Source organism: Sarcophilus harrisii, chromosome 6, assembly GCF_902635505.1.
Source record: "Sarcophilus harrisii chromosome 6, mSarHar1.11, whole genome shotgun sequence".
Lineage (NCBI taxonomy): Eukaryota > Metazoa > Chordata > Mammalia > Dasyuromorphia > Dasyuridae > Sarcophilus > Sarcophilus harrisii.
Genome location: NC_045431.1, coordinates 241,418,546 through 241,431,206, shown reverse-complemented (window position 1 = coordinate 241,431,206; position 12,661 = coordinate 241,418,546). Strand labels below are relative to the sequence as shown.

Here is a 12,661-nt window from a genome sequence, read left to right as displayed (position 1 = left end):
GGAAGTAAGAGATCTGAACAGAGTAACAGTGATCAGGAGTGGAGTTTATTAGAAAAAAAAAAAAACAACTCTGGCCATCAGTTGGGGAACAGCTGAACAAACCTACGCTCCATGAAGGTGATGGAATATTACTGTTCTATAAAAAATGATGAACGAGCTGATTATAAAAAGGCCTGGAAAGATTTACACAAACTGAGAGAACAAGCAGAACCAGGAAGACACTGTATACAGTGCAGCGAGAATGGGTGATGATCAACTAAGAAAGTCTCGGTTCTCCTCAGCGGCTCCGTGATCCGAAGCAATCCCAAGAGAAAGAACTATAGAGATTGAATGTAAATCATCCCCTGGTAGATTCACTTCTTTTTTCTGTTTTTTTTTTCTCTCTCCCATAGATTTTCCCCTTTTGCTCTGATTTTTCTCTCCCAACATGATTCATAAAGCAATGTGAATTAAAAAATAAAGAGAAGAAAAAAGAGTCGAGGTAGTAATCGCTGGTGTCAGATAAAGTCAAACTTAACAAAAGATTCAGTTAAGAGACATCACATAGTTTTTCAAAGTGTCCCATTATTGTAATGTAACATGTATATAGTTTATATACATATATTATTATATTGTATTATATTACGTATATTTCACATTGTAGAATTATTACAATATCGATATTACTATATAATGTAACATATTATTGGCTCCCTATACTACTGAATGCAGTCCAAGCCACGTTGAAAAGTCATTGGATATGCTGAAAAATTACCATGCATATAATCTTGTAAATAAAAAGCTATAATAATAAAAAAAGAAAATGTAACAAAGGAAATAAAAATATAATTAAAAAAAGAGACATCACGTAAATGTCTTCATTTATTCATTCAAAGACAAACCTGTGTCAGCCCTCAGAATACTGTTTTAGATGTATGTGTATGCATGTCTCTATGTAGGTGTGTGTGTATATACAAACATATGTAATGTACATAAATATAGCCACATAATATCCACATAAATATATTCATGCTTAACTTGTAGCCTGTTTAGGGAAATGGGGAGGAGGAAAGGGGAAAAAAAAATAAAGTAAAAAATGCCTAGCAGAGAAACAAAGACAAATAAAGAAAAGGACAGTTATGAATTCATCTTCTATTATCATATAGGCTTTCTTAAAAAGCAAATTTATTAGCTGGGGGGGCACAGTGGATAGAGCACCAGCTCTGAAGTCAGGAGGACCTGAATTCAAATCTGATCTCAGACACTTAACTTAGCTAGGTGATCCTGGGCAAGTCACTTAACAGGCCTAATTGTCTCAGCAAAAAAAATAAAAATAAAAATCAGAGAAATTCAACAGATTAGAAAAGGAGTCAGCAAACTTTTTCTCTAAAGATCAGATTTTAAATATGTGCCAAGAGGCAAAGTCTAAGCTATTCTGTAGGTAACCAGGGAGAAAACACATTCCTACACATTTTTTTAAATAAAATTCAAAATATAATAATAACAATAATGATAAAGATCACTTTTTAAAACACAAGTTTGCTAATGAGAATGGAGTTTTGGGTGAAGATAACATTTTACCTAATTGGGGTTCAACATTCATGTTCCCTATCATCAAAATTGATTAAAAATGTTCAGTGGAGAGAGCGCCAGCCCTGAGTTCAATCTGCTCTCAGACACGGAACACTTCCCGGCTGTGTGACCCTGGGCAAGTCCCTTAACCCCAACTGCCTCGGGGGAAAAAAAAGTTCATTTGTCAATGACCTGTAATGAGATTTTACATATTTCATCTTTGAAAATGTCTTCTCACACAGCTAATGACAAATATTGCTGTCAATACATGATATGGTTTAAATTAAATGAGAAGGCGTATGTACAATTCTATTCAATTCTTTTCTTGATTTCTGCCTTATTAACATGTCATTGATGACTTTCGACTGAAGGTTGAGTGGAAACTCCTCAATCGAATAATTCGATGGATTTCGACATTTCTTTTGCTTTTGTACTTTCAGAGTCCTGGGTGCGAATCCAGCCACTCGTGTGACCCTGAGCATCTATAAAATAAACTCGAGCATATAAAGCAGCTTAACATTACTTGACTCGTCTAGTTTGACTTTGCCGACCTTTCAGTTCTCTGGGTAAATGTCGTTTTTCTTGCCATTTTGGAAGCATTTAGGAGGGTCATTGAGGATGGAGCAAAAGCTAATCTTTGAAGCCGTTCAATGTTGAACAACAGTGGTTGAGAGCAACTCTTCCCATTCAGGAAAAAATATGGTTTTGGCCTAAAATTCAACCAATCGGAATAAAGGTGTTTTCTCTTTATGTTTTGACCCGCTGGGTGCACACTAAGATGTACCCGTGGCACCTGAAACACTGTCCAGTTGTAAATGGCCATCGGTGCCCCTGGGGGTACCCAGCAGCAGAGCAAAATGGGGAGGGCTCTAGGTGGAGAGGTGGGGGGCCAGGGTTGCAGAGCGCTGCATTTGCTGTCATGTCTGATCACCCCGTCAGGGGCAAAGGCTTGCCTTGGATACAGGAGAACGTAGGGTGCCCGCAGAGGACTTTTCCCGGCCCTTTTGTCTCTAGTGTCTGCCTGGTATGTGACATACAGGGCGTAGTTACTAAATGTTTGTTAAATGAAAAAAAAAAAAAAAAACCCAAGAAGGGAGGGTTAGAGTTCCGTAGGAGATGAGTGTGATTCTATAGGAATCGAAGGGCAGGGATAAGGCTATTTAAGCTACACGTCACTCCAGAAGCCGGTACAGAACCTCAGCCTCCAAGGCTGTCAGACTGAACCCAGACTTGAAGAGAAAGCCCCAGCGGTCTGCCTGACCACAGCCAGGCTGGAGGGTTCCTGACCTCTTCCACTTCGGGACCACTCTGATGCCTCAGTTTACCTCTTTGTAACTTCCCTCTATTAGTGTTGGGTCCTGCCTTAGGTCAACCATGACAGTTTTTTCTCTTCCCCACAAAGACCCCTACAATACCTGAATTCTGTTCAACAAAAATGGGGAAAGTCGGTCAGGGAGCTCGCTTGTGGTGGCTAGAGAGGAGAAGCTGGGGCACATTCACTCTGGCCTCCAGGCGGGGGGACCTAAGGAAAGTCTTTGAGTGAGAGTGGGGTGACATGGTCACATGTATTTTTTTTTTATCTTTTTATTTATTTTTATTGAAGCTTTTTATTTTCAAGACATGCAAGAATAATTTTTTACCATTGACCCTTGCAAAACCTTAAGTTCCACCCCCCTTCCCCCATCCCTTCTCCTAGATGGCAAGAAATCCAATATATGTCAAACATGGTAAAAAATATCCGTAACTCCAATATAGACATTCACATTTCTACAATTCTTTTGTTGCACAAGAAAAATCAGAACAAAAAGGAAAAAAATGAGAAAGAAAATGAAATTCAAGCAAACAAGAACAAGAGGAGAATGCTGTGCTGTGATCCACACTCAGTTCCCATAGTCCTCTGGGGGTAGATGACTCTCTCCAGCACAAGAGCATTGAAACTGGTGCTGATTGTTTTTAATGGTTCATATAACAGGGTTCGTGGAGGGAGAAGCGAATAAATATAATTTGACAAGCCACGTGTGGTTTGGAAATAACTTGAGAGCTGTGAGGTGAAAGGAGTCGAGATAAGGAGGAACGAGAGAGGAGGTGACTCTCCTAGTTGTCCAGGAAGGGAAGGTCTGAATGAAGATGGCAGCCGCCTGAGTGGGGACAAAGGTTTGGAAGGAAGAGCTGCTTGGAAGGGAGGATTGACGGGATTTGGTGACCAAGTGGGCAGAGCCCAAGGGCAGCAGAGAGCAGAGGGGACCGTGGGGACGGAGGTGGAGGGGACAGCACAAACGTTTGCTCCTCTGATTCTGAGGCTCATAGGGGAAGGGAGTAGGAGCTGAGGATGGGGGGGATGCCCTGTGGAGCTCGAGAACAGACCCAAGAGAGCCCTCCTGACCTCTGACTCTCAGAGGACCAGGGTCTCTCATAATTTTAAGACTGGTAGGGAGGAGGGATTGAGAATAACACTCTGGTTCTGAGCAGGAACCATTGGAAGTTCAGTGGCAGAAATAGGGAAAGTCGGGAGGGAGCCGTGTTTGGCTGGAAAGAGAATGAGTCCCATTTGGACATGTTGGTTTGCGGTGCCCATTGGAACATCCCAGATCCGGATCAGGGCGATGGGACTGGAAGTTGGGAGAGGCTGGAGCCGGATGCCTGGATCCACTGATCCCGTGCCTATGGATGCTGACCGAAGCCTTGGGAGTGATGAGGCCCACCAGAGAAAGGAGAACAGCTCTGGGCACCCACAAACAAAGGGCTCCCCCAGGGTGGGGAGCTCCCCTTGGAGAAGGGGGCCGTTCCCTTCAGTCCAGCCTAGCCCTTCTCCTCCTCCTTGCTCTGCTCTGAGAGCAATAAGTGGCCAGATGGGTCGGACCGTGGGACTGTCTGCTCCTTGGTCAGGGGGATGGCGGCCCAAGATCCCACCATTTCTCAGCTGTGGTCACACACTGGGACCCCTCCCTGACCTTGCTGCCTGCTGCCAGCTGCCCTAAGCAGTGGGGACTTTGCCCAGGGCCTGGTGGGAATTTCCCCAGCTCACACTGTGAAAGGTGGCCTCCTGCCCCTGCCCTCACCCCACCAAGGCTGTGGCCCGGCTGCTCTGCTGCTCACCCCCGACCCTCCAGGAGCTGGGGGCCAGGGGAAGGAGCCTGGACCCTGTGGCTCCAGAGTGTGGGCTCTCACTCCCGCCCTACACTCCCCCGCCCTGCTTCCTTTGAGGGTGGGGCTCCTACTGCCCCCCTCACAGGTGTCACTGGCTGGTTTCCTGGCCTCAGTCATCTCCGACTGCTCTCGTCTCACCCCTCACTTGGCTCGCTGGCTTCGAGATGCTCTCCTCTCAGCTCTTCTGCCTCCTGGGGCTGCTGGCCACGGGGGGCCTGGCCTGGAACACCTGCCCCCTACTGGGACAGGTAAGCCCACCCCCCTAAGTCCATGGGTCCACTTTGATCAGCACCCCGTTTTCTCTTTCCATTGTATCCCAATTTCAGCTCTGTCCCCTGTCCATCCCAGACTGCGAACCTCTCCCCTGGCCCTGGGGTCCCTCCCCTCAGTGTCCCGGTTTCCCTCCCAGCCCCTCTGCCCTGTGTCCAGATCCAGTCCTACTATTTGGAGCCCCTTGCTCTCCTAACTTCCCAGCTCCCACTCCTTCCCCTGGTCTTCCACCACGGTCTGGAACAACATAGAGAAGACTCTAGGGACATTCCAGGGAATGTTAAAAGCCCCAGGTGGGGTGCTGGGCCTGGGCCCTGCCGCCGACCAGCTGGGAAAGCCCCTCCTCTGCCTGCGCCTCCACAACGAGGCGAAGTCCTTTGCGGTTTTTTGAGGCTTGGCCCAATTGGCGTCCCAAGCCCCTCAGCCCATCCCCTCTCCAGGGGCAGGCAGGGTCTCCCTCCTCACCCACTCTGCCCCCAGAGCTTCCACAGCCTGCTGCCAGTCACCCGGGACCTCAGGGAGCGATTCAAGGCCTTTCAGATCCAGTACAACAAGAGCTACCCTGATGCAGCAGGTAGGCCTCCGGCATCTTCCCCTCCCCCCGTCTGTGTATATGGATGACACAGGGTAGACCCCCACACCCATGGGTGGCACATGCACCGCGCTCACACCTGCCTCCACTCGTTATGCGGGGGCTTTCCTAGAGCTGTCACTTCCTTTGGTCCCCTTCACTAGCACTGGCCAGGAAGCCAGGAGAACCACATCCTCTTGGCTCTGGTTCTCTGTAGGAGGGACGCTGGATTAGGTGGCGACTAAGGTGCCTCCCAGCTCCAACTTGTGGTCTGGGTTCTAAGTCCTCCTGCCCCCTCTGGCATCCTGGGTCCGTGTTCTAGGGTCCCTCCTGCCTCTAACACCCCGAGATTCGTGTTCAGAGGTTCTGTCTGGCTCCCAACATTCCCTCTCGCACAGAACCTCTTGTTCTAGCGCCCCCTCCTGGCCGCTGGAGCCTCCCCTGCACACCCGCATCCCCTCAGAGTCGGAGGGGGCTGGCAATGGCAAGCAGGGAGATTTCTGCCTCTCATCAGCGCGGGGTCCCATGTAGAGAGCTGACCAAACCTCACCAAAATGGCTATCATGTGAATATTACCTCATTATTAACCCCATTTTACAGATGAGCAAACGGAGGGTCAGGGAAGCAATGCCCTTCCAAACCCACAGGAACAGACCAGAGAGGGTTCAACAGTGGGGGCCGAGGGGAGGGATGAGCTATTGAGGGCTCCAGCTCGTCTCACTTGGGCAGGGGCAGAAGGCCCTGCAGACGGGGCACTAGGGCACTAGTGGTTCAGTGGCTCTGGAGGGGACACCTCAAGACATCCCAGGTGGGAAAGGATGCAGACGCTCTCTTGGGGGCAGAGGAAGAGCCAGTGCTTCTTCCCACCCAGTTGGCCCATAGGCCCTCAAAACCCCTCTCTAGAACAAGAATGCCGCCTTAAGATCTTTGCTGACAACCTGGCTCGAGCCCAGCAGCTGACGGAGGAGCACCAGGGTTTGGCCCAGTTTGGGGTGACCCGATTCAGTGACCTCACAGGTAAGGGGGTCCCAGGCAATCAGAACTGACAAATCACCCCTTAGAGTCAGGCTCCTGGGGATGGCCAGAGGCTGCAAGGTGGCCTAGACAGCATCTGGGTCACCTCTCTGCCCCATTTTACAGATAAGGAAACCGAGGCTTGAGGAGGTTGAGTAACTTGCCCATCATCACCTAATTCATAAATGTCAGGGCAGGAATTTGGACTGAAGTTTTCCTGCCTCCAAATCCAAGTCTTGCCTCCAGGGAGCTTCTGGTCTACTAGACCCACTTCCTATTGTCCCCCATCTCAAGGTTTTCAAGAGTAAAACCCTCACTCCTCCAGGGTTTGCTCTGATCCCTACTGGGAGCCACATGAAGATTATTGTCCATGTTGTATAACTAAGAAAACCGAGTCCGAGAGACGGGAAAGAACTTACCCAAGAGTAGTCAGGTTGGGACAGCAAGATGGTGTGATAGAGAGCTGGAGTCAGGAAGACCGGAGTTCAAATCTGGATCCAGATTTACCAGCTGTGTGACCCTGGATAAGTCACTTACCCCCATTCACCTTAGCTTCCCCATCTTAAAATGAGCCAGAGAAGAAAATGGCCAACCACTGCAGGGTCTCTGCCAAGAAAACCCCAAATGGGGTCACAGAGAATCGGACGTGCCTGAACCACTGGGAGGTAGAGACGAAGATCCTTTCTTCCTGTCTGGCCCTCCCTCCCTTCCTCTCTTTCCTGTTACTCCTTTCTCCCTTTTCTTTCTCTATCCCAAGCTCTGACAACACTCCTTGGCCAAACCTCCTCCTCATAACAATCAAGCCTTCTATCGAGACCTAAGATGAGAAGGATGAACTAGGAAGCAGCTCCCTGGGTAGCTGAACTCAGAGCCCAGCCTGCAGGTATCAGTCAGGTCTCCCTGACTTTGAGACCACAGAAACTCTCTTGGTCTTAAGCTATATCATGTTTCCTTTGAGAAATAAACATAAGGCTCCCAATTCTACAGTGATTTTAAATGTGCAGAAAGCAGTGGCAAGCTTGGAATCGTCACTTCCCTTCCATGGCTTCTCTTTAAAATGGAAGGATCAGCTTTGATGGCTCCTATGGGCATAGAAGTTAATTTTTTAGGATGAACCCTAAAGGCTGTTTCTAGGAGATCCTATTATTTGCTCTTTGGAAACAGGGGATTTGGTAATGAGGAAGCGCGTAATGAAGGTTTTGGATCTTTGAGTCCTACAACTCTGGGGTCCTCACTGGGCCCAACTTTAGTGGATCCACCACCAAGTGAGCATGCAAGTTTTATCCCTCTCCAATACCACATGTAAAGAAAAAAGTTGTCCCTTAAACACTCCAACCTCCCCTTCAGAATAGACTCTAACCATAAAATAAAAAAAAGAGACTAGGGAGGTTAAAGGATCCAAAAACCTAGGGAGATAGACAGGAAAACTGAATAGGGAAGGGAAAGTTTTTAGGCAGTACATGGATACACAAGAGACCCGATTGGGACAAAAACTACAATCAAATGCAAAAAGGCTGAAATGGTAAATCTTTCCTTTTTAGACCACGATGCAATAAAAGGCCAAAGATTAGATTAAAAATCAATTGGAAACTAAATAATCTAATTCTAAAGAATGAGTGGGTCATGGGGTAGCTAGGGGGCGCAGTGGCTAGAGCACCAACCCTAAAGTTGGGAGGACCCTGAGCTCAAATCTGGCCTCCGATACTTAATTAACACTTCCTAGCTGGGTGACCCTGGGCAAATCACTTAACCCCAACTGCCTCAGCAACAAAAGGTGGGAAATGTATGAGATGCAGCCAAAGCAATTCTTAGGGGAAATGTTATATCTCTAAACAGCTACATAAATAAAATTGAGAAAGAGTTCATCAATGAATTAGACAGGCCACTAAAAAAGCTAGAAAAAGAACAAATTAACCCCCCCCCAATTAAATACCAAATTAGACATTCTAAAACTCAAAGGAGAGATTAACAGAGACTAAGAAAACTACTGAGCTCACAAATGTTAGCATGGTGACTAGAAATGGAAAAGAACTGCGTCACGGTCAGGGGCTTGGATCTAAGGCCACTGAGGCCCCAATTTGTCTGCACAGAGGAGGCTCGGACAACCATCCAGCCCAATTACGGGTCTGGTGAAGGGAAAGGGGGATACCAAGACTGCAGAGGCGAAGCGGTTCCTTGACTGGAGGAAAGAGTCCTGACTCCGTAAGTCAGGAAGCTCCCCCCCGGCCACTTCCATTCCCCTTCCCATCCGCGGCTTGTTCCGAACCCTTAAACCGCGTCCCCTAGCTCTTTCATCAAGAACTCTCTCTCCTTCCCTCCTGGATTGACAGAGGGAGGCAGGGAACAGGGAAAGCAGCTATGGAAGAAAATGACCTCTTCCCACAGAAAAATTGCAACAGCTGTTGGGCCATTTCCGCTGTGGGCAACGTTGAAGCCTTGTGGGCCATCAACTACCAACAGCTCTTCAAGCTCTCTGTGCAAGGTATGGGGGACGCTGCTTGGGTAGGGGAGCATCGCTGGGGAAGGGGCCCTCCCGGGGCCTTCCTGAGTGGGTATGTGGGAGCCTGCATAGACCCATCCATCCTAACTCCCAGCAACCCTGGCTTTCTCCCAAGTCTGTGCCCCCCGGGGCCCCTTCTCTTCCTCGTATGCAGTCAATCCCCAATTTCGTCCCGATGGTCCCAGTCTCTGCATCCTGCTGCCCCTTCTCTCCTGATCTCCTCCATCCCTCCCTGCTCTGTGTTACCAGTGGTCCTCCCTCAAACCAAAGTCCTCTCCCTCCTCCACCTTCCCTTTCACCCTCCCCAGCCCTCCGCTCACCCAGCTCTGTGGCCTCAGAGCCGCCCTCGCCTTCCTTCTCCCTCATCCAGCATCCCCAAATGCTTGCTCAGTTTGACATGTTCTCATTGACCCATTAATAAGATTCCCCCAGAGGGGGAGGGAAAACAATCAAATATCAAAGTAATTAAATACTGGATGGATAGGGAAGGGATGGGGGCAATGGGGAAAAGGTTTAAGAACTGCACTGAGGGTGGGGATACCTGGACACAGCCTCTGCACAGGGCGGGGGTTGTTCTGACTATTGGGTTTTCCTCAAATTCTCCCAAAACCTTATTACAAAGTCCTGGTGAGCCTGTGGAGGGCAGGACACTGTCTGTACTGTGGGTAGCACACAGTAGGTGTGTCGGTGCTTTTTCGATTGGAACACAGAATAAGGGGGGAAAGGCTGGGCCTGGATTGGGGAAACCTGGGTTTGGATCCTTGACCTCAGCGGCTCACTCAGTGTCTCACCATGGCCATCTTGGCCCCATCACCTACCCTGGGGGTTAACGTTGAAGGGCTGTAGAAATAGGGGCTGGACATCTGCGAGGAGTCCCGGGCAGCCCATTACTGCCTCTGGGGAACCCCGAAAGCCTAAGGAGAAAGCTCCCAAGTCAAGCTGCGGGCACTTACCGGGGAGGTAACCAGGGCCCACTAAGAGGATGCAGCACGGGAGCGTGGGAAGCCCATGTGCTCATTGGTGGGTGGGGACATGACAGGCCCTGGATTCGTTCCTTGGGCCGGTCTCAGAAGCCTGCCTGGTCTGCGGTGAAGCTATGGGCCAGCAAGGCCGGCTTTGGGGATCCACAGAGAGAACTGAGGGGCCCTCCCCCTGTTCCCGCAGAGCTGCTGGACTGCCGCCGCTGTGGACAAGGCTGTGAGGGCGGCTTCGTCTGGGACGCCTACATGACTATCCTCAACCAAAGTACGTGTATCCCCCCGGGGGCCCCAAAGCTCCATCTCCCTGGGCCGGAGCCCAGACCGGGACTCCCTGGCTCGGCCTTCATGGCCAGGAGCCTCAGAGTCTCCTCCCTCCCAAACAGGCGGCCTGGCCGAGGAGCAGGATTACCCCTACAGACCCCAGCTCTCCAAAGGCTGCCAAAAGAAAAAAAAAAGGGCCTGGATCCACGACTTCTTGATGCTGCATAAGGAGGAGAATTGTGGGTGCCGGGTCCCTGAATCTGAGGCCGGAATACGGGGAAGGAGGCGCGGGGCACCCATTGGGAAGGCCAGCTAGCCCACCGAGCCCCTGGATGACTAGGCCATCCCGTCTACAAAATGAAGACGCCCCCTCCAGCAAAGTGCTCAGCCTGTTGTACACTGAGGGGGGCTCAGTCCCAAACCTGGGGTGCTTACTAGTTAGCTGGGGGTCTCAGAGGCAGCAGAGGGAAGAGGCCCCCAGCTGCCCCCTTTAGTGAAAGCCTTTGGGGGAGTAGATATGAGGGAGTGTCAGCCTGAACCATCCCCAAGGCCCTGGAAAGGGAAGGGAAACTGAGGAGCAAATTGGGGAACCTTAAGTCAGGGTGCGGCCTTGGGGGTACAGGAAGCCCAGATCCAAGGGCTGGGGCAGGTCTAAGATTCTCATGACTGGGACATTCCTTCCCCTTCTGCAGAAATGGGGGAGCTTCTCCAGGCCCTCCTACCCCCCCTCCCCATTCTAACAGCACCCTCTCCCCCAGACATGGCCCAGTATCTGGCAGAAAAGGGACCCATCACTGTGACCATCAACTCGCGACTCTTAAAGGTGAGGAAAGAGCAGGGGGCGGGGCTGCCGGCTCCCGGACCCTCGACCCCCAAGGGCTCATGGTCTGTTCCCTCCCTCATCAGAGCTACATTAGAGGGGTGATCAAACCAGGGAACAACTGTGACCCCAAGTACGTGGACCACGTGGTGCAGCTGGTGGGCTTTGGCCAAAGTGAGTTCTTGGGAGACCCTGGGGGGCCTTGGCCGGAGCCGGCCCCCCGGCCCCCCCTCACTGCTTCCTAACCTCCCTTACAGTCCACAACTTTACCTACTGGATCCTCAAGAACTCCTGGGGCAGCAGCTGGGGAGAAAAGGTGAGTGAGGCTCCAGGGGGGGCAGGGGGTGGGCACAGCCAGGTCGCCCCCCCCCGCCCAGCTGCACCTAAACAGGACCCTCCCTCAGGGATATTTCCGGTTGCATCGGGGAAGAAACGCCTGCGGCATCACAAAGTTCCCACTGACGGCTGTGCTGAAGGAAGGCCAGACCCCCCCCATGCGCTGCCCCACCTGAAGACTCCCTCGAGGCCTCCCCCCCCATGCTCATGGCCTACGAGGCATCTTGTACTTGAACTCAATAAAGCCGCTGGTCTTTGGCTCTCAAGTGCGCTGGCAAATGGAGGTGGGGAAAGCTCCCAGGGAAGGGAGAAAGCAAGGGATTGTGGGAGCCGGGAAGGCCGTGGCCATCTGGTCCGGCTCCCACTAGAACAGCTTGCTGAGGGGTCCCTGAGCCCGAGGGTGGGCGTCCAAGGAGGGGTCTCTGCCGTCTTTATGGGGAGGAATCCAGGGTGTGTGCGCCCATGTGTGTGCAAGTGCAGCGACCCAAGGCTGGCCACGTGCTCCTGCTGGCATTCCCTAAGACCCCTGGATCCTTTTCAGAACACACCTCCCCCTCCCCCCCAGCTGTCTCCCTCCAGTGCAGGGCCTCCTTGAATTAAGGGTTCAAATGGCATCTCAACATTACCAGCCATGTGACCTTGAGCAGGCCCCTTAACCTTCCTCCGCAGAAAAAGGTAGGGAGGCGGCCCTCCCTGAACCACGGCCACAGCGGTAGCGTTTAGACCACCGTCGGCGCCCGGGCCCTCCGCACAGTTAGCACTTGGGGCTCTCGGGGGCCTCACATTCGCACGGGGTCACTTCCCCTCTGCTTGGATGAGCCGGCCCTCGGGGCCTCCATTTGGCCCCGGGCCCAGAGTCACAAGCGCTCTGCTGGAGACCCCAGCCGGGCGGACACCGGGCCCTGAAGGCCGCCCGAGTCTGGCCTAGTGCCCAGGCCATCCTCACCTGGCGAAGCCCATTGGGAATCTGAAGAGCAGAAAGCCGGCCTCCGAGAAGGGGCCTCTGGGGCTCCCCCGCCCAGCCCCCCAGGGGCCACACGCAGAGGCAGGAACCCCTGCTCCGATCCAGGCGCCCCCTCTCTCCCCAGGAGACGCTTCCCTGCCCATGGCTCCGGGCGCCCCTAATTGAGGACCCAAATGCAAATCCTGCCCCACTCACTGGCCGGGTGCCTCTGGGCAGCCTGGTTGCCTCAGTTCCCTGGGCTGTCAAA

At 51.6% G+C, this 12,661-nt stretch overlaps 1 protein-coding gene across 1 annotated transcript; it reads left to right on the top strand.

Moving 5' to 3' along the window:
• Positions 1 to 4,798: 4,798 nt before the first annotated feature.
• Positions 4,799 to 11,841, top strand: CTSW (cathepsin W). Its single transcript, XM_031943630.1, has 10 exons — positions 4,799 to 4,946; positions 5,449 to 5,542; positions 6,443 to 6,564; positions 8,939 to 9,035; positions 10,218 to 10,298; positions 10,417 to 10,533; positions 11,053 to 11,117; positions 11,201 to 11,288; positions 11,372 to 11,430; positions 11,519 to 11,841. Exons 1-10 carry the CDS (start codon positions 4,863 to 4,865, stop codon positions 11,624 to 11,626), a joined length of 915 nt encoding a protein of 304 aa, XP_031799490.1. The 5' UTR covers positions 4,799 to 4,862; the 3' UTR covers positions 11,627 to 11,841.
• The last annotated feature ends 820 nt before the right edge of the window (positions 11,842 to 12,661 follow it).